This window comes from Rana temporaria, chromosome 4 (assembly GCF_905171775.1).
Source record: "Rana temporaria chromosome 4, aRanTem1.1, whole genome shotgun sequence".
NCBI classification, from domain to species: Eukaryota; Metazoa; Chordata; class Amphibia; order Anura; family Ranidae; genus Rana; species Rana temporaria.
In genome coordinates, this window is record NC_053492.1 from 204,194,000 (window position 1) to 204,215,672 (window position 21,673).

Genomic DNA, 21,673 nt, shown 5'->3' on the forward strand with positions numbered 1-21,673 from the left:
ACAGTTTCTAGCACAATGTGTATTTTTTCTTCTGTAATAAACAATGCCATATTCTGTCTGGTTTGCTAAAGTATGCAACCAAAACATCTGAAAATGTAATTTAAATACATGGCTTGTACATGCTGCTAGCAGTCTGACCAGTTTGGAGAACGTTCCTAGCAAAAGGCAGCTTGCAGCCTAGCCTGAGAATGCATTTAGCAGTACCCAAAAGTATCAGTAATGTTATGGTTTCTGTCATACAGGAATTGGAAGAGAAGCTGGAGTACTGGATGGAGAAGTATGACAAAGACACAGAAGAAAAGCAAGCTGAACTGAATGCTTTGAAGACCGCCAGAGTTAATGATCTCTCATTGTTGCAGGATCTGGCCAAGCAAGTAAGGGCAGGAAGTCGTATAGATATGAACTGGAACCAGCTAAAAAGTACAATGTGCATTTTGTACTATTCACAATTGCTCCCTGTGTCCAGTTTCACTGAGAAATTCCTTTTTATTGAAGCCTGGTGTCTGTAAAGCTTAGAAGCCTTAAATTTGAACAAAGCCAATTCTTTCTTTTATTTTAAATATACAGTATAAAAACAGGATCTTAGAACTACTGTAAAATCTCTTATGCCGCGTACAGACGGTCGTTTTTTGTGATGGAAAAAAAAATGACGTTTTAAATCATGAAATAAAATGACGTTTTTGAAACTTCATTTTCAAAAACGACGTTGCCTACAAACCATCGTTTTTTCAAAATGCTCTAGCAAAGCGCGGTTACGTTCAGCACTCTTTTCCATTGAAGCTAGCTTCATAACTTGCTTCTGAGCATGCGCAGGTTTAAAAACGTCGTTTTGCCCACACACTATCATTTTAATTGACAGAAAAAACGACGTTTTGAAAAACGACACAAAAAATTCAAGCATGTTCGAATTTTTTTTGTCGTTTTTCAGAAGACATAAAACAATGTTTTCCTCACACACGGTCATTTTAAATGACGTTTTCAAAAACAACGTTTTTTTTCATCACAAAAAACGACCGTCTGTACGCGGCATTAGAGCTCATTAAGGGACACAGAGGTCAGAAGGATTCTGTGATACATGGGTTATGCTGCCACCTTCAGGAGAACTGGACACTCGCAAACCAAAATCCATGGTTTTTGTTCTGTGCAAAACAGAGTGATCATATGATAGATGTATGGGACTTTCAAAGGAGCAGTCCATGAGATTGGTGGACAACACAGTGGTATTAAGTCTTATACTAAGAATGTAATATATTGCAGGTCACCAATTACCAGATGTGCCGACTGCATTATTTTTTGTTATTTTCGTATTTTTTTTTTGTTTATTTTTAACCTGTTGATCTGGCTAGTAACATACCTCCTGTATTGGAGTGTCTACCAGGGATCCTCAAACTACGGCCCTCCAGCTGTTGCGGAACTATATGTCCCATGAGGCATTGTAAAACTCTGACATTCACAGACATGTCTAGGCATGATGGGAATTGTAGTTCATGAACAACTGGAGGGCCGTAGTTTGAAGACCCATGGTCTACACAGACACCCCTTTGGGTAGGAAGAGATCACTCATGTTACCCACCATGGAAATCCCCTGCTTTCTCAGCAATGCTAGGACCAGAGATGGCACCTTGGTAAATACCTGTGGAGGCAGAGGCCAGACTATAGGGTAGAGACAAACAAATTGATAATGTTCTTCCCGTATCACGAAAAACTCTGGTGCCTCATACAGATAGGGACATGCAGATATGCTTTCTTGATGTCTATGGAGGCCAGGAAAATACCCCTGATGAAGAGAAGCCACCACAGAATGAATAGATTCCATTTTGAATTTTTGCACCATCAAAATATTTTTGGAGAGCCTAGAGGTCCAGATGTGGTCAAACCCCTTCCTTTTTCAGCACTGTAACAGGTTGGCGAGTAGAACCTCTTGGAGGCAGGGACTGGAATTACTATGCGTTCGAGAGGAGCAGGTAAAGTAAAGGTTGCATATTCAAGAAGAGGAGAACTGAGATTGAAAGACAAGAACTCTTCTGATTGATTGGAAGAATAAAAAAGGTTAACCTGCTAAAACTAGAGGAACTAAGAGGCACTTACTCCTCGACACTAGGCAAAAAACAGACAAGGGACCCTGCAATCCGCAGGGGCTGCTGCTAGGCGTTGCTTTGCCAATTCTTCCTGCCTAGTGTCCTACTCCTGAAACTGGCACTATAACTCTATGGTCAATATATTTGCAGGGCTGTGTCCTTCAATGAACATAAGACAATATCTTGATAAAAAAAAGACAAGTGAAATGGGTTTGCTTTCTCCTGAGGAGAAGACATCAATTCTTCTATGACACTAGCAAAAAAAGAACATTATAGGAATGTGGAGTTATACCAACTGATTGCTAGCTTTGTTTGTCAGTGTTCAATTCTCCTGAAGGGAGTAATACAACTCGTACATCTCAGAATCATTCAGACTGTGTCCCCTAAAGCGGGAGTTCACCCATAAAACAATTTTTCCCCTTAGATGGATGCTCGTTTTGTCTAGGGGAATTGGCTAGTTGTTTTAAAATATGAGCTGTACTTACCGTTTTCGAGATGCATCTTCTCCGTCGCTTCCGGGTATGGGTCTTCGGGAGTGGGCGTTCCTTCTTGATTGACAGTCTTCTGAGAGGCTTCCGACGGTCGCATCCATCGCGTCACTAGTAGCCGAAAGAAGCCGAACGTCGGTGCGGCTCTATACTGCGCCTGCGCACCGACGTTCGGCTTCTTTCGGAAAATCGTGACGCGATGGATGCGACCGTCGGAAGCCTCTCGGAAGACTGTCAATCAAGAAGGAACGCCCGCTCCCGAAGACCCATACCCGGAAGCGGCGGAGAAGATGCATCTCGAAAACGGTAAGTACAGCTCATATTTTAAAACGACTAGCTGATTCCCCTAGACAAAACGAGCATCCATCTAAGGGGAAAAAGTGTCATGTACGGGTGAACCCCCGCTTTAAAGGCTAACTCCACCTTTAGCAACATGTTACATTTCACAACCTAAATACTGTACAAGTGTAACATGATGCTAGGCCACCCCTCATGTCCAAAGTGGCCCCTCCCTTTGACAGCATGCAGGGGTTCTTCTCCCTTACAGCAGCTGTCAAATTTCAGTGGAATATAAGTGTGATCACCACATTCCTAGTCATTGACACCTTTCTCCAGCTCTCCAATTTAAAGCTCGTACCACCAGAGAACTAAAGAATACATTTGCAGGAACATGGATTGCGGGTTCAATGCTTTGCAGACTTCTGTGAAAAGTATAATAAATGCACATTCATTTCTGCAAATATATGTGAAAGAGGGGTTGAAATAGAAAATAGGCTTCTTTCTAGATCCCATCTGCACCACACAAACTGGTCTTTTCCCTGTACCCTTCCCACAGCACACCCAATCTCCAGGTTCCCCTCCAGAGACTAACTTGTGCAGTGCTCACACTCCCAATACAAACTGCATGTTAAACCCAGTCAGCTAATGTGCACTAAACCCCCTCAGTGATCAGTCTGCACTCTGCAGTGTATGAGCTTTTCCCCCTCACTGATCAGTTTTTTTTTTTTTTTTTTTTTTTTTTTTTTTTCCACGTCAGACATAACCACAGCAAGAGACCTGCTCATGATTTTATTCATAATTCCGTCTCTATTTCAGGTATAGCATCATTTGTGGTAGTTTATTTATATATTTTTTTTTTTTTCTTGATTCTATATTTGTTATTCTGCTATTTGCATATTGTTTAAATTTTTTTTTTTTTTTTTTTTTTTTTTTTTAAGCATATCTTCTTTCAGCCCTTTAACAATTTAAACGGGCTAGAGCGTTCCTCATATATACGAGATCCAACATGCTATCATTACGTAATGACGTGACACATCACCCCATCCCAGTCCCCTCCCTCCCCTCCCTCCCCCCCACTACCCTTCCCACCCCTCCCAGACCATCTCCCGACTCCACCTAGTATTTTTATTTCCTATATTGCTGCAGTCTTATTCCTCTCTCATGTTTTCTGCGTATTTCCGAGACTTTTTAAAATCAATCCATGTTTCCCAGATATCCTTGTTTCCTGCCTTGTTCTTTTCGCCACCGTATTTTACTTTCTCCCTCCTATAAGTACCCTCTACAGAGTCGATCCATTCCCATATTTGCGGGCTTACCGGGTTTCTCCATTTTAGGGGTATCAATCGTTTCGCAGAGTTCAACAAATGCGGAATTAGTGATCCCCTATAATCGTTCACTGGCGTTTCTCCCCCATGAAAGAGGACTATCCAAGGATTATTTTCCAATTCTTTTTTAGTTATCTCTTTTATCAAAGCCAAAACTTTTCCCCAGAACGTTTTGATTTTTACACAGTCCCACCACAGGTGGGCCATCGTTCCTCTTGCCTCACATCCTCTCCAACATTCCTCTGACTCCCCTACTCCGAATTTGGCCATTTTATCTGGGGTAGTGTACCATCCTGTCAGACACTTGAAGTTCATCTCGGCGGTTTTTACATCAACCGCCGAAGTATGTGTCAAATTAAGGATTCTCCCTATGGTCGTCTTCCCCCTTGGAACTCCTAGGTCTCTCTCCCATTTCTGTATGTAGTTTAGCGTATCCGACTCGTCTATTTTCTGTAAATATTTATATACTTTGGAGATATTTCCTTTTGAGCTTTCGGTACTACACATCTGTTCCAATGTAGTGTACTCCTCTCGTGACCTCAATGGGTGTGGGAGGCACTCAACGAATGACACCAACTGAAGGTATCTCCACTCGCCGAGTGCCTCCATTTCAATCCTAATTTCGTGAAGGGTCATAATTTTGCCCTCTAGTGTTATGTCTTTTAACTGTGTTCTATTTTTAATCCACTTACCACCTACCTCTTTAGTCCCAGGTGCAAAATATTCGTTTTCTTTCAAATCTATAAGGGGTGAGTTGAATTTCGTTTTTAATTGTTTGTGTAATCGATCCCATACCCTTAAAGCGTTATGTGTAATTGCGTGTGTTGACGTGTGTAGGGTTCTATAGTGTGGGGGGTTCCAGATTAATCTCCCTAACTGTGCCCTCGCTAAGGTGCATTCAATACTTATCCACCTTTTATCCTGTGACTCTTTAGCCCATTCTATGACCCGTGTGAGGACCGAAGCGTTGTAGTATAATCTAATGTCAGGTACAGCCAGGCCGCCTTTTTTCTTGGTTCGTTTTAGAATTTGGGCAGAGACTCTATGTTTTTTATTGTTCCATATGTATTTCATTAGAAGGGAGTTAATTATTTTAATATATGACGGAGGCAAATAAATTGGGACCATTTGGAATTTATACAAAATTTTGGGGATAAGTACCATTTTTACCACATTTATCCTCCCAAACCACGATATTGGTCTATTGTATATAGTTTTAATTTCTCTTTTAATTTCGTCGAGAAGGGGGATAAAGTTTATTCTATATATTTTTTTCAAAGTATTTGCCATTTTTATACCCAAATACTTTATCTCTCTTTGCCAGGAGAAATTAAATTTCTTCCGCAAATATAGTTCTTCGTCTTTGTGGATATTAATATTCAAAATCTCCGTTTTTGTTGTATTCATTTTAAAGTTTGAGACCTCGCCATATTGTTTTAAGGTATCTATTAACTTCGGGAGGGTGACTCTTGGGCTACTTATGTAGAATAATAAATCATCAGCAAAGGCTGACAGTTTATGCTCATCTTCGCCTACTCCTACCCCATAGATTTCTGGGTTTTGTCGGACCATTGCCAGGAGGGGTTCCAATGCTAGGACAAAGAGGAGGGGGGATAGGGGACATCCTTGCCTAGTCCCATTTTTCATCTCAAAAGGGGCGGATAAGGATCCGTTAATTTTGATCCTTGCACACGGGTGGAAATATAGGGTTTTTATTCTCCTTATCATCCCTGGACCTATTCCTATGAATTCTAGAGTTTGTATCAGGAATCCCCAGTCTACCCTGTCGAAAGCTTTCTCAGCATCAACCGACAGGAATAGACCGGGGGTCCCACTTTCTTTGATCTGCTCCAGGAGAAGGAGCGCCCTCACACCATTATCCTTTCCCTCCCTCCCAGGTATAAAACCTACCTGGTCTGGGTGGATGATGGCTGTCATCGCTCCCTTCATTCTTTCCGCTAAAATTTTTGCATACAGTTTCGTATCTGCGTTTAGGAGTGAGATCGGTCGATAACCCGAACAAGTCGTATTATCCTTTCCCTCTTTTTTGATCACTGTAATCGTTGCTGTTAAAGCCTCTCTACTCATTTCATAGTCAGTTCCAAGGCCATTAAAGTATTGGCAGAGTCTGGGGATTAAGATGGTACTGAACTTTTGTAGGTAGGCAGATGTAAAGCCATCTGGCCCGGGACTTTTCCCCTTAGGAGTGTTTTTTAAGGCCTCCCTTATTTCCTGTTCCGTTATTAAACCTTCCATCTCTTCTACCTCCTCTTCTTCTAATTTAGGGAGATTGGCTAACTGTAGTATTTCCCTACTCTTGTCCATTTTTTCGCGTGGGCACCTGATCTTTTGTTGGATATCGTAAAGTTCTTCATAGTAGCTCCGGAATACTTCTGCTATTTTATTTGTCGCATATACTAAGTCACCATTCCTGTCTCTGATTTTTTCTATAAAATTCCTAGTTTTCTTTTTTCTTACCATTCTGGCCAAATTTTTACTAGGTTTGTTTCCCCAGACGTATCTTTCTCTCTCTGTCCGGTCTATATGTTTCTTAGTTTCTTGTTCCGCCAGAGCTCTATATTCATCCCTTCTTATACTCAACTTATGAAATATTTCCCTCTTTTGCCCCTGTGACTTATGTTCCTGTTCTAACCGATATATCTCCTCCCTTAGTGTTTTTAATTTACTCGATCTTATTTTGTTTTTCCTTGCCCCTTCTACAATAAAGATTCCCCTTATATACGCTTTATGGGCCTCCCAAAGGGATGCTCTTGAGATATCCTCCTTGTCGTTCTCCTGAAAATAACATTCCAACTCTTTCTGTATCCTCTCCGCTACCTCCTCGTCCCCCAACAGACTCTCGTCCAATCTCCATTCTGGTGGTGTGTCTTTTTGTATAGAAGTTTTTATTTTTAAAGTTATAGGGGCGTGGTCTGATAACGTCATGATCTCACACCTTGCTTCTATCACACTCTCCAGAAGTCTGTGGTCGACGAGGGCATAGTCGATCCTCGAGTACGTCCCATGCACAGGTGAGAAAAACGTGTAGTCGCGGGCCCTCGGATTGAGGATCCGCCATACATCCACCATTTGATTTTGTGTCATTTGTTTAATCAGTATTTTTAGTTGCTCACGATTTGTCCCCTGTGCACAGGACGTACTATCGAGGCTTGGACTCATACAGAAATTGAAATCTCCCATCAAAACTACATGGCCCTCTTCAAATTCTTTTAGTTTTCTCATGATTTTACTAATATATTTAACCGAGTTTACATTGGGGGCGTATACATTAGCTAGGGTATAGATCTCTCCTCCCAGTTTTATTTTCAGGAACAGAAATCTCCCCTCCGGGTCTGTTTGTCTATCCACCAATGTGAATCGTATTCTACGAGCGAATCCAATAGCAACCCCCCGGGATCGCGATGAGATTGTATCCCCATAATACCATATCGGGTATTCTGTTGAGTAGAGCTTTATATTGGATTCCAAGGTAATATGGGTCTCTTGAAGATAGGCAATATCTGTTTTATACTGTGTTAATTCACAGAGAATTTTGTGTCTTTTAATATGGGAATTTAGTCCCTTTACATTATATGAGAGAAACTTGACATCTGTCATATATCTTTTTTTTTTTTTTTTAAGTGTTTTGAGTATTTTCTTGTGAAGTCAGTCAGATGGTCTCTCTGCCTCCCCCCACCCCCCCACTCTTCCCATTCCCTCCCCCTCCCTCCTCCATCCCATCCCCCCTCCCTCCCTCCTCCCCCCTGGCCTATTTTTGGCCTATGAGCCTTGGAAGGGCGATTTCTCATCTTCACCCTCAACTCCTCTAATTGTGGTGGTGCTCAGGCCCTCCCCTGGCCCCCCCCCTCCCCCCCCCCCCCGGTCCATAATCCCGGGATTCCAGGCAATTCAGAACATCCCTAATCCACCCAAGCCGATAAATCGGGGGGTGCTATCTGCATTTTAGAGCAAAAGTCATTTAGTTCTTCCGGAAATCTTAGTCGAGCCGTTTTACCTCCCTTAATGCCTATAAGGCATGCCGGGAAGCCCCATTGGTACTTTATATTTTGTGCCCGCATCAGCTCTAAGAGTGGTTTCAGATGCCTTCTCCTTGCCAGTGTTTCTTTAGATAGATCAGAAAATATTTGTAAGTCAGTCTCTCTATATCTCAGGGGGGGTTTCCCCCTAAGTCTTCCCCAAATTTCTGCTTTATCAGCAAAATTCTTGAACCGAACAACAACATCTCTTGGCCCGTATCTATCTATCATCTGAGGATTTCCCACTCGATGCACTCTTTCGATTTTGAGGGGCTTCGCATCTGCTGGTCTGTCAAGTAAGGGGCAAAAAATTGTATTCATGACCTCCATGAGGTCTTCCTCCTTTTCCTCAACTATCGCTCTAACTCTAAGGTTCTGTCGCCTGTTGCGATTCTCCTGGTCCTCTATCCTGTAAGCCGCTACTCTCTGACTCTCGGTCAGGGCCTTAACCTGCCCTTTCAGGACTTTTATTTCTTGATCCTGTTCTTCTAATCTCCTTTCTGTCTCTACTACTCTTTCTCTGAGTCCTCCGAGGTCCACTCTCACCTTATTGATCTCTGTCTTTATGACATTTTCCATCCTTAATAGCATAGCGTTCATTTCTGCCTTTGTAGGGGGCTGTGTGTCCTGTAAGTCTGGGACCAACACTTCAGTGTTATTGTGGTCTTGCTCACTTTCTATTGTAGTTTCACTTTTAGAGCTCTCCGCACTATTCGCTCCCTTTTTTGATTCATTCTTCTTCCTTTCCGTCTTTTTTGCGAGTCCCGGACTTTTAAGACTCCCCTCTTGTGTCATATATTGCTGTATAGAGCTATTCCCCGGGTTGTTCTTAGAGGGTTTTATGGTGACACCTCTCGTTGACCTATTCATTTTATTGGGGGGTCTAATTCTCTTCCCCAGTTTGAATGAGGATTTTTTCAATCTACTCTTAATGATTTTTTTCCCCCCTTTTTTTTTTTTTTTTTTTTCCAACCTTGCCTTAGCTCCTCTATATGGGGGTAACTATTCTCCTCTTGTTATTTTCTCCTCTCCCTTTAAGAGGAGAAATAAGGCGCAGTGGGATTACAGATGACAAAGAAGAAGAGGGATATGGCCAAGAGCGTCAGCAAGGAAAGAAAATACAGGGGAGAAATCCCCCACCAGTATGCCTTCCCTGATCCAACTGCCCCTCAAAATACTGGCTGCAAGGTATGCTCACCCTACCGCCATAATACACAGAAGGAGATCAGGCAGGGAAGGAACACTGATGAAGAGGGGGTGAGAAAAGGAAAGAATAAAAGGCGAAAAGAAGCGCGTGTCAAAGTCCGCTCAGCATCCAATAGGATTTCTACCACAAGTCTCTTTCCTGTAGGGTAGGGAACTTATATCTCTTAATCTTTAGAGACACTTGTCAGCTTGGTACTTATTTAAAAATCGCCCATAAACGTTCAGTCTCTTGCTTGGTGATCATGAAAAGCAATACCTTAATAATAATGACAAATAGTCCCACTATCTCATTATATCAAGACCATGGCTCAGTCCTTATCCCCGTGTATACAGTTTTAGCTCATTGCATATATAGTAAAGCACTTATAACCGCTTAATCAAAAAAAAGATTTTTTTATTTTTTTTTCCCATTTGTCTCCTGGGCTGCGGCACCTGAAAAGAGTCCCAGCGCAACAACACAATACCAGGGGGATCAGGGGGGGGGGCCCCAGGGAGGAGGAGGGGGGGGGGGCACGGGGTGGCACCCGACCCTGCTCGGCTCTACTGAGCGTCTCACCCAACCTCAGGACCTCCTTGGCGACCCGTTGCTGCCGCTGCCAGTGCTGCTGGGGCTCCGTTTTCTGTCCTGTGTCATCCCCGTTCGTAGCACCGCGTCCTCCGCTCCACAGCTGCTCCCGGCGTGGTGCTGGCCAATCACGTGGCTTCTTCCGGGTCACCAGGTATCCCTCTGGGTCCCGACCGTACGGGGGGATTCTTTCGTCGAGCCGTGCAGGGCTGGGGGTGAGTCTCCGACTCGGTCGCCGGGGGTGTCAGCCTCTCACTCTGACATCCACCGGCCCGCTGCTGGATCCGTCGGCTCTCCACTCCCGCTCCCGTGACCGCACGCCATGGAGCGCTCCGGCACCTCCCACCTACACCTCCCACCTACACGTGCGCCGCCATAGGTGAGGCCAATTTTCTCACTGATCAGTTTTAAGAGCATGTGCATTAAACCCTCATTTGTGCGTTTTCAATGTATGTGCTTTAACCCCTCATTGAACTATCCTCTAAGTACAAGCATTAGCCCATTGCAACCAGTCCCCAGCTCAAATATTAGCTCCGCATCACCTATTCGTCTGCATATATTTGAAAACTCCTCAGTGCCCAGTTCCTTGGCCCCTGTGTATTAATCCCCAAGCACCCATTCCCCAAAATTTGCTTGTTAAGCCCTCATTACATTTGCATTACTCTCTAAACATCCAGGGCCAGATTCACAGAAGAGATACAACGGCGTTTCTCTCAGAGTATCTATGCGACTGATTCAGTTACGCATAGATAGCCCTTAGATCCGACAGGTGTAATTGTCTTACACCGTCGGATCTTAGGATGCAGTACCTCGGCCGCCGCTGGGTGGAGTTTGCGTCGTATTCCAGCGTCGGGTATGCAAATGAGGTTTTACGGCGATCCACGACAGTTTTTTCGCGTTCGTTACTAGTCTAGTTTCCCGTCGCAAAGTTAGTCGTCGTTTTACCTGCCCTAACTTTACACAGCCCATGTTAAAGTATGGCCGCCGTTCCCGCGTCGAATTTCAATTTTTTTTTTCTTGCGTAAGACGTCCGGGAATACGAAAGTACACTACGCACGTCGCAGTTCAAAAAAATTACGTCACTTCGCGCAAAGCACGGCGGGAATTTCAAAACGGAGTATGCGCAGTAGGTCCGGCGCGGGAGCGCGCATAATTTAAATGGCACACGCCCCTTTGAATTACGCGTGAGTTTTCACGCAAGTGCTTGGTGAATCAGGCACTTGCGATGAAAACTTGCGGCAGTGTAACGTATATACGATACGTTACACCGCCGCGATTCTACGTGAATCTGGCCCAGTGTCCCTATCTTATGTACTCGGTACTAGTAAATAGAAAGTCAGCCTCACTCCAAATTAAAAGCCACAGTTGAAGATTTAATGAATGATCCAGTGCACGACAGACCACCTGGACTCTGTTCTGACAGATTTCACTCATATTGCGCCTATTGGTTTGTAGAGTTTATGAATATGCTCAAAACAAGTGAAATGTATCAATGGACAGAGTTCAAGTGATCTATCTTGCACTGGACCATTCATTAAACCTTCAACTATGGCTTTTAGTTTAGAGTGTGGTGGCTGCCTTAAACCCTTAACCCCCTTGTCTACATGCATCAATTTCTCAGCTGCCACTACCCAGAACGTGTGTTTAAAGCATATTTAACCCCCAAACATAAATATATATTAGCTTACCAATACTTAGAGGTGTTGGTTTTTTCCCCCCTTTTTTTTTTCCACTTACAAAACTACAAACACAGGACTATTAAAAACTTCTCCTTGTCCATAACCTAGATGGGCATCCTATAGTCCTCTGAATAATATGACCGATAACAGTGCAGCATAGGCAGAGAGTACAGGAATGTTTAACCGATAAGATTAACAGGTATTTTTAACAGACCAAATGGGATAAAACAAGAGAAGTTCATTGTAATGCCTAGTACACATGATCGGTTTTCCCAGCGGTAAAAAGTCTGCCGGGAAAACCGAGAACGTGCTCGGTAGGATTTTTCCCCCTACACACGGCCGGGTTTCCCGACAGGAAAACTGCCATGAGTGCTTTGGTCGGGAAACCAGGCTGTGTGTATGCTCCACCGCAGGTTTTCCCCATAGGGAAACTGCCGGCTTAAAGGGTCACTAAAGAAATTTTTTTATTTTTTTTGCCAAAAAGCTTCCTTTACCTTACTGCAGTACTGTTTTTCCATGTCCTCATTGTTCATTTTTGCTATGATGTTGCTGTAATCCTTCTCTGTTCTGAACAGTCTGTTTCCTGATGAAAAAAGTCATGGGAGCTTTCTCTCTCTGTGGCACTAATCAAGGAGGTGCGATTACTGTGTCTTAAACCCCTCAGAACCAATTACTTTAGTTTTACAAACCATCACTGCCCTCTATTGGCTCTGTGTCTCTGTACTTCACAGAAGCATGAAACTAGATGCATAAACAAAACTAAAACTACAGGTACATTATATGATTGATTTTTATCTATTTTTAAAAGGAATCAGTTAACTATTATGTCTCTATACCCTGTAAACAGTAATTTCAGCAAAAAAAAAAAAACATTTCCTTTAAACCGGCAGGAAAAAAGATTTTTTTTTCCCGCCGGTTTTCCTGTTGGGATAACTGCGATGGAGCATACACATGGCCGGGATTCCCGACCAAAGCTCTCATGGCAGTTTTCCTGTCAGGAAAACCGGTCGTGTGTACGAGGCATTAGGATTTACATTAGCACCTAGTCTGCAGTGTATGTGTATAGACCCCTTAGCAGCCATTTTACAGCAGGTGTTAACTGATCAGAACAGAGCATAAAATCATGACATATTGTCTATGGTTCTTTACCATGCCAACTTCGACCCACCGAAATAAAGAATGATTTTATGTTCATTAGTATTTTTCCTAAAGGAGTATACAAAAATATGGCCTATATAACCGAATATTAATGCATAATCAAAACAGAGTTTAGACCATGAATATGTGTCATTCAATATATGAGATATGGGGAGGATTACTCACTGAAAGCTGACCAGTTACACAGCTGTCTGCATCAGAAGAATGTGTAACAAGCATTTCTTAAAATGAAGATCATAGTTATACTAAAGAATGTATTATAAAAATGCTCATCGGTTACCAACTTTATTAGATTTACACATCAACATGACCGAAACTCTTTTTTAACATTCCAGTATGAGGAGTATGAGAAAGTGATTATTGAAGATCGTCTGGAGAAGGAGAAGGCACAGCAGCAGAAAAAACAAGAGAAAATGGAATTATCCAGTGCCATCAAGGTAATAATTCCAATAATATTCTCCATTATTTTATACAGAGAACCTACAGTGGATATAAAAAGTCTACACACTTAAAATGTCAGGTTTCTGTGATGTAAAAAAGTGAGGCTAAAGGATAAATCAAAAAATAAAGTAAATACTTGCGCTTCCCTAAAAAATTCTATAGTGGGCAGCCAACACAACAAAAGGATAATTGTAACAAACTAAATAAAAGTGCAGCGCCTAATAACAGGAACTCTTATAACCAGAGTTCTAAAATATTAAAGTGTAGTGAACAAATTCAAACGTATCACCGTGAATATGTGATTGACAACTCAATATAAGTGACATATATATAAATGTCCATAGAAGTGAAAAAATCCAAAAGGGGCAATCTTGTAGAATCAATGTGGAAGATTTATTTTCAAAGAAACGTGATCCCTCCAATGCCAAATAATAAGATACCCTTACCAGATAGGGTGGACCCAAACTACACCGTATGGTGGTGGGTCATACTTGCATGGGGGGCCGATTGCCCGATCTGGTCATTGCTGTGATAATGCTCCTCGCTTCCACTGGATTGGTAGTCTCCTTGGCAGGATGCTGTATGAATCAACCTCCAGGTGACTCTCTCCGCTCCAATTCAGGATAGGGACAGTGGGTGAAGCAAAACCAGCTAATAATAAACCCAATGGGCTCCAAACATGGGGGGAAACAGGAAAAAACAAAGAATCACTCATAGCGTAAAAAAGCTTAAAATGTAATTCTTAAAATCCAAAAAATGTCGAATATAAATTAAAAAATAATAATCACAACCACCACATCCAAAATAAAAGGTAAATGTCATCTGATGACATTTGCCTTTATTTTGGATGTGGTGGTTGTGATTATTATTTTTTAATCTCTATTCGACATTTTTTGGATTTAATGTCTGCATTTTTTTGGATTTTAAGAATTACATTTTAAGCTTTTTTACGCTATGAGGAGTCGTTCTTTGTTTTTTCCTCTTTCCCCCCATGTTTGGAGCCCATTGGTTTTGCTTCACCCACTGTCCCTATACTGAATTGGATCGGAGCGAGTCACCTGGAGGTTGATTCATACAGCATCCTGCCGAGGAGACTACCAATCCAGTGGAAGCGAGGAGCATTATCACAGCAATGACCAGATCGGGCAATCGGCCCCCCCATGCAAGTATGACCCACCACCGTACGGTGTAGTTTGGGTCCACCCTATCTGGTAAGGGTATCTTATTATTTGGCATTGGAGGGATCACGTTTCTTTGAAAATAAATCTTCCACATTGATTCTACATGATTGCCCCTTTTGGATTTTTTCACTTCTATGGACATTTATATATATGTCACTTTTATATTGAGTTGTCAATCACATATTCACGGTGATACGTTTGAATTTGTTCACTACACTTTAATATTTTAGAACTCTGGTTATAAGAGTTCCTGTTATTAGGTGCTGCACTTTTATTTAAAGGATAAATAATTTCAGAACTTTTTCCACCTTTAATGTGAAAGTAAGTAAAAAATAATAACATGGTTGCATAAATGTGCACATTCTTAAACTAATACTTTGTTGAAGCACCTTTTAATTTTATTACAGCACAGTCTTCGTCTCATTTTACATCACAGAAACCTGATATTTTAACAGGGGTTGCGTAGACTTTTTATATTCACTGTATAGATTTCTTATTTTAGTAGTCCAGTGGTTCCCAACCTCAGTCCTCAAGTACTCCCCAAACGGGCCATGTTTTCAGGTTTTCCTTCACTTTGCACAGCTGCTTTTAATCAATATCAATGACATAGTTTTGATAAGAGCTATTTTATCTAAGGGAAGTTCCCAAAACATGGCCCATTGTGGGTACTTGAGGACTGAGGTTGAGAACCACTGCAGTAGTCTACTGCATTTTACTACCTATAAAAACGGAAGAAGTTTAATTGAAAATTATTCTGGTATGTCCACAAGCGTATACAAACTGTTCCAGTATTTACTACTTTGTAACCGATTAATGTAAAAGGTATAGCAGTGGTAGTAATATAAATTATCCTCATCTTTAGATCCAAGCTTGGTGGAAAGGAATGATGGTGCGGAAATGCCTGGGCCCCTACAAGAAATCCAAGAGCAAGAAAGGCAAAGAAAAGGGCAAAAAAGACAAAAAAGGCAAGGGGAAAAAGGGAGGAAAAAAGAAGTGAATTCAAATAAAATGTATATATAAGATAAAAAAAAAATTAAAACATTGATTTCATATTGGAAGAAATGTGAATAAAATATTTTCTGTTTGAATTTTCTCTTTAATTCTTTAACACATTTTTTACATTACATGGCAAAGTACATAGAAGCAACAACAACAGCATACAAAGAGCTGCAGCACAGGGTCTTGACAGTTGCACTGTCCACGTGTAAGGGCAATTTGTATAAGAGAATCAACAGACTGGCACCCCATGAAGATAAGTTGACTACTCCATTCCTGCCAGCAAAAAAAAAAATACCCATAACAGCGATTTTTACTTGCCTGTAAAATCCTTTTTTTTAGTGAACATTACAGGACGCAGGATCCTAGTATTAAATGATTGGGTTATACAGCTACCTTAAAGTGGATGTAAATCCCATTCATGAAATCTGACCAAGGCACATATACAGTGTTAAAATATCATGTTTCTGTGATGTATTTCAGAACTTTTTCCACCTTTTAATATGACCTATAAATTGTACAATTCAATTGAAAAACAAACTGAAATATTTCTTTTTGGAGGGGGGGGGGGAGTAAAAATAAAGAAAATAAACTGATGTGCACACCCTCTTATAACTGGGGATGTAGCCGTGTTCATAATTAAGCAATCGCATTCAAACTCACGTTAAGGCCCCTTTCACACTGGGGCGTCGGCGGTAAAGCACCGCTATTTTTAGCCGGCGATTTACCGTCAAATTTGTGGGTGTATTCGGCCGCGAGCAGGGTGCTTTTTAACCCCTGCTAGCGGCCGAAAAAGGGTTAAAACCAGCAGCACCTATCCAGCCGCGGTGCCCATTGATTTCAATAGGCAGGAGCGGTATTACACACCGCTCCTTCACCGCTCCAAAGATGCTAGCATAACTTTTTTTACTGTCCTGCTAGTGCACTGCTCCAGTGTGAAAGGGCTAAATAGGAAAGCGCCCCAGTGTGAAAGTGGTCTAAATAGGAATCAGTACACACCTGCCATCATTTAAAGTGCCTCTGATTAACCCCAAATAAAAGTTCAGCTGTTCTAGGTCTTTCCTGACATTTTCTTAGTGGCATCCTACAGTAAAAGTCATGGTCCGCAGAGAGCTTCAAAAGCATCAGAGGGATCTCATTGCTAAAAGGTATCAGTCAGAAGGGTACAAAAAAAAAAGGCATTAGATATACCATGGAACACAGTGAAGACAGTCATCATCTATTGGAGAAAATATGGCACAACAGTGACATTACCAAGAACTGGACATCACCCCAAAATTTAAGAAAACTTGTCAGGGAGGCTGCCAAGAGGCCTACAGCAACATTAAAGGAGCTGCAGGAATATCTGGCAAGTACTGGCTGTGTGGTACATGTGACAGCAATCTCCCGTATTCTTCATATGTCTGGGCTATGGGGTAGAGTGGCAAGACGGAAGCCCTTTCTTAACAAAAACACCCAAGACATTTTGCAAAAACACATCTAAAGTCTCCCAAAAGCATGTGGGAAAATGTGTTAGGGTCTGATAAATCCAAGGTTGAACTTTTTGGCCATAATCCCAAGATATGTTAGGTGCAAAAACAACACTGCACATCACCAAAAGGACACCGTACCCACAGTGAAGCATGGTGGTGGGTGCATCATGCTTTGGGGCTGTTTTTCTTCAGCTGGAACAAGGTAGAGGGAATTATGAACAGTTCCAAATACCAGTCAATATTGGCACAAAACCTTCAGGCTTCTGCTGGAAAGCTGGACATGAAGAGGAACTTCATCTTTCAGCATGACGACCCAAAGCATACATCCAAATCAACAAAGGAATAGATTCACCAGAAGATTAAAGTTTTGGAATGGCCCAACCAGAGCCCAGACCTGAATCCGATTGAAAATCTGTAGGGTAATCTGAAGAGGGCTGTGCACAGGAGATGCCCTCGCAGTCTGACAGATTCTGAGTGTTTTTGCAAAGAACAGTGGGCAAATATTGCAAAGTCAAGATGTGCCATGCTGATAGACTCATACCCAAAAAGACTGAGTGCTGTAAAAAAATAAAAAGGTGCTTCAACAAAGTATTAGTTTAAGGGTTTGCACACTCTTGCAACCATATCAAATTTTTTATTTTTACTTCCCCTCCACCTAAAAGATTTCAGTTTGTTGTTCAAGTTGTACATTAAAGGTGCAAAAGTTCTGAAATGATTGATCTTTGTCAATTTTTTTTACATCACAGAAACCTGACATTTTAACAGGGGTGTGTAGACTTTATGCACTGTATCTGTAGTGTTTACCTATCTCTCTCCAAAGCCCTGTGTCTTTCTGCTTCTCTGTTCCTGTTTTCCGCATGATAACTTCTGACAAGCTCTCCGACACAGGAGATAAAAGCAGCTGGAAGTTTGTGTCAGGGAGGTAACTTAGAGACAGATAACCAGAGAGCTTGTCTAGTCACAGCACAGCTCTTAGTGTTCCTTCATCCCTTTGCCTACGTGGAGTGGGGGAGTGTGCCTTTCCTCCCAACAAGCTCTCACACAGCCTCCTCTCCCACTGCTGAAACAGGAAGAAAAATTAACATGAACTGCACTTTCTAAAGAGTCTTGAAAGCTGAAGACATCAGTTATACATATAAAACTGTAGAGTGTAGGGATGAGCTCTGACGTGTTCACACACCCCACATGCAGAGCCCAAAAGGAAGTCAGCACTGCGCTGCGCTAATCACAGGCAGGGCAATATTGTCCCAATGCGTGGCTACAGAGATCGGGAAATTCTCTCTGCCTATGATTAGCGCAGCGCGGTGCCATCTTCCTGGCGGGCTGGAGCTCATCCCTAGTAGAGATTTGTTTAATCACTTCACTGGTTATAGGTGAGGGTTTAACATCCACTTTAAGGCGATTGGACATGGGCAAACAAAGCTGTAATGGCCAGACCCAGTACAACTCCATCTCCCAGCAAGCCTCAGTTTAGCAGCAAGCAATAAAGAGTAGATTATAAGAACAGAACAAGGGGATCTGTGCCTTATAATGTACTCCAATAAAAGGGTTTTACAGGCAAGTAAAGAATCCTACTTTCTTAATTATACATTACAGGACATAGAATCATAGTCTTCAATAATAAGGATATGCAAAAGCAAAGCAACTCAAGGTTGGGCAACACCGCTAAAAACAACACACACAAAAAAATACATGGGTAACAGAGGGCTTGAAGATGCAAAGAGCAGCCTGAAGCACTTTAAACCCAAAACTGGCATCAGAAGAGGCCTGAAGGGAAGAGGAGCAATAACATGGTGCTCCTAGCAGCAGCTTTTGAAAGAAAGAAAATGTGTCCATGCACACTATTTTAGTCTAAGTTCTGATTCACACCTATGTATTTTTTTGTGCGTTTTAAGTTTTTCAGGAACACGCAGTCCATTTCCTATGGGTCACGTTCACAACTATACATTTTATGGAAAAGACCAGGGACCAGCAGGTTGTGCTTTTGGTTCCATGGACTTCAATGGATATAAAACGTGTATTGAAAAACACAAAATGCACCTGGAATATGCATTAACTGCAACCTGCATAGGTGCGAACCAGGCCTAAATGCATTTTTTAAAACTTCAGTGTTTAGGAGAGGAAAAAAAGAATTGTTTGCATTTTTGAGAATGATATGCTTGCAGACAAAAATACTGACAGCTCCTACACGCTGCTAAGCACCAGTTTCCAGCATTTTTTTTTAGCGGGTGGCTGCCAGCATCCTTAACCAGTGAATAGCTGGTTGTTAACCACTACTGTCAAATGACTGCTGGGCGGGACAGTTGTTCTGGATGGACGTCATATGATGTCCTCTCAGAACACGCCTTGTGTCGATGACTGATCAGTGTACTGGCTGCTGTCGCTACCATGTGATCGCTGTGGCCAATCACAGCAGATCACATGACAATTGTAAACAATGGATGGCTTCCTTTGTTTCAATTTTATTGTTTTAAAAATGAACAACATTTTTTTATTGAAGCATAGGAATCCCCCAGGCATTGGTTAATTATTACAAAGAGTAGAGTCCTGATTGATCCGGACCCAACTAAATGTATATCCAGATACTATAGATATAGGACGGTGAGGCCCTGACCTGACTAAGGACTAAATCTAAATGGACAGAGATTATACCAGACTTGACTGAAGACTTGTGGCAGCAGATCCTGGACATGTACCTGGTTTTCGGTTATTTCCTCCACAGATAGAATGATACAGCTTCGATATCTACATCAGGTATACTATACACCGACCAGACTATTCAGAATGCACAGAAGGGATACTGCAGCCTGCCATAAGTGTAGGGGAGCAGAGGGGACTTTTATCCACATGATATGGGATTGCCCGAAGATAAGGCCTCTGTGGTCCCAGGTGACCGAGTTTATATCCGAGCACTTTGCCCTGCCGAATATATGCTCCCTCCTGAGGTGTCTGCTGGGAGTATTTTATCAAGAAGAGCTTAATGTGCATACAAAATTGTTCCTCAGACTTCTGTACTTCGGAATGCGGAAATTGATCGCCTGAAGATGGATTTATGATGAGCAACTTACTTTGGGCATGTGGATAAGGGTAATAAATACAGATTTTTCCTCTTTATAAGATGACGTATGAGGCAAGGGGGGCCCCAAAGAAGTTCAGAGTCAAATATATATTTTTATTCTGTTTGACAAAAAAAAATAATAGTATAAAAACAACGTTCAAATGTCCGAGACAAGAAAATACAATACAAATCCCATTATCTATCCTCCGCATGTAACATTATCAACATAAACTCAGAGGCTCCACCGCCTACGAGGCATGTACCGTGCCATTCCATACAGAGGGCAGTGAGGGCTTAGATACTTTACATAGTACGACACTTGACTAATTCGCCCAAAAAAAGTTTAGGAAGGTGTGGTTTAGGTGGGTTGATTCCAAAAACACCCTGGCGGAGGAGGCAATGGGCAGCGGGAATGGACAAATATAAGCAAAGATGAACATCAACAGTACTGTGATGGGTGAGAGGATGCATATATTACACTGGACAGATTACAACTGGAGGGGGGGGGGGGAGGAGGGATTCCTTTATTTCTCTTTTTAAACTTATGTTCTTATGGTTGATGCCAAATGTTCTGGCATTGGGTTTACTTTGTTAAAAAAAAAAAAAAAAGCAAGACTTTGGATGGAGGCCCTCAGAGTCAATCTGGGAGAGTATTGGACAGTTAACGTAGTTTATGATGACTTTATTCCTGTGAAGAAACATTCCTATGCAACATTGGTAATGCTGACCATCCGAATGTTGAAATATATTAGCTGTTAACAAGGGCAATAAAAAATGTATTTAAAAAAAAAAATACTACAAAAGGAGTGATAAACAATTAATGTCAATTGGAATTAAGGGATTCCAGACCATGGGGGTGTTAACAAAAATGCAATGCCCCCAAAATCTACTTAGTCAACTGGAGGGGAGGCTCTTATCCTGCAACCAACCCCGCTGGGCAGTGACTGCACAAGATTAGAATTAATAAGTGAGACGAACTACAAGGTTCTTACTCGTTGGTACAGAACCCCAGACCTCCTGAATAGACTGTTCCCCCACACTACTGACACCTGCTGGAGATGCCAGCAGGATAAAGGTACCCTACTACATGTGTCTTGGTCCTGCTCACGGATCAGGGGCTTCTGGGGAGAGGTACGCCGGATCACCCAAAAGTTTACAGGGTACACGGTGCCGGATGATCCGGCTTATTTCCTCCTACAGGCAACCAATATACCACCTGGAACTTATAAAAAGTCGGTGGTGTGCCACCTTTTGGACGCAGCCAGGGCCTGCGTGCCTCTCCGCTGGAAGTCCCCTCATCCTCCGACCATTGCCCTCTGGCTGAATAAGGTAGATGAGATCAGTCGAATGGAAGACCTGATCCTCTCCAGCCAACAGCGTCAGGAGACATATTCGGAGACATGGCAGCTGTACAATGTCTTCAAATACTCAGAAGAAGGTCAGAAGCTCAGAGAGACCGACTGCCAGACGCTTACCCAGCCACAGGTTTAATACCCGCTCCTCCTGGCAAACTATCTATCTGGGACTAGAAGAGAAATACCCTATGCCCGTCTAGGGCGCTTTATAATGACCCTGCTCGTGCAGCCCCCCCCCCACCCCTACTTTCCACTAAGCTTCTCCCTGCTCTTTCCTATACTGCTCTTTAACCCTTAATCTACTTCTCCTTATTATGTAAATGGAAAACGGTTCTGGAAGCCAGACTGACCGGGC

The 21,673-nt window shown here is 42.2% G+C and overlaps 1 protein-coding gene across 2 annotated transcripts in view; it reads left to right on the forward strand.

Moving 5' to 3' along the window:
• IQCG (IQ motif containing G) overlaps window positions 1-15,525 on the forward strand; it is a 36,094-nt gene extending 20,569 nt beyond the window's left edge. For both annotated transcript variants that reach the window (XM_040349719.1, XM_040349718.1), the window contains exons 8-10: window positions 243-374; window positions 13,151-13,252; window positions 15,300-15,525. In XM_040349719.1, coding sequence (XP_040205653.1) covers window positions 243-374; window positions 13,151-13,252; window positions 15,300-15,434 — 369 coding nt within the window. In that variant the 3' untranslated portion in view covers window positions 15,435-15,525. The remainder of the gene's footprint in view (window positions 1-242; window positions 375-13,150; window positions 13,253-15,299) is intronic.
• The last annotated feature ends 6,148 nt before the right edge of the window (window positions 15,526-21,673 follow it).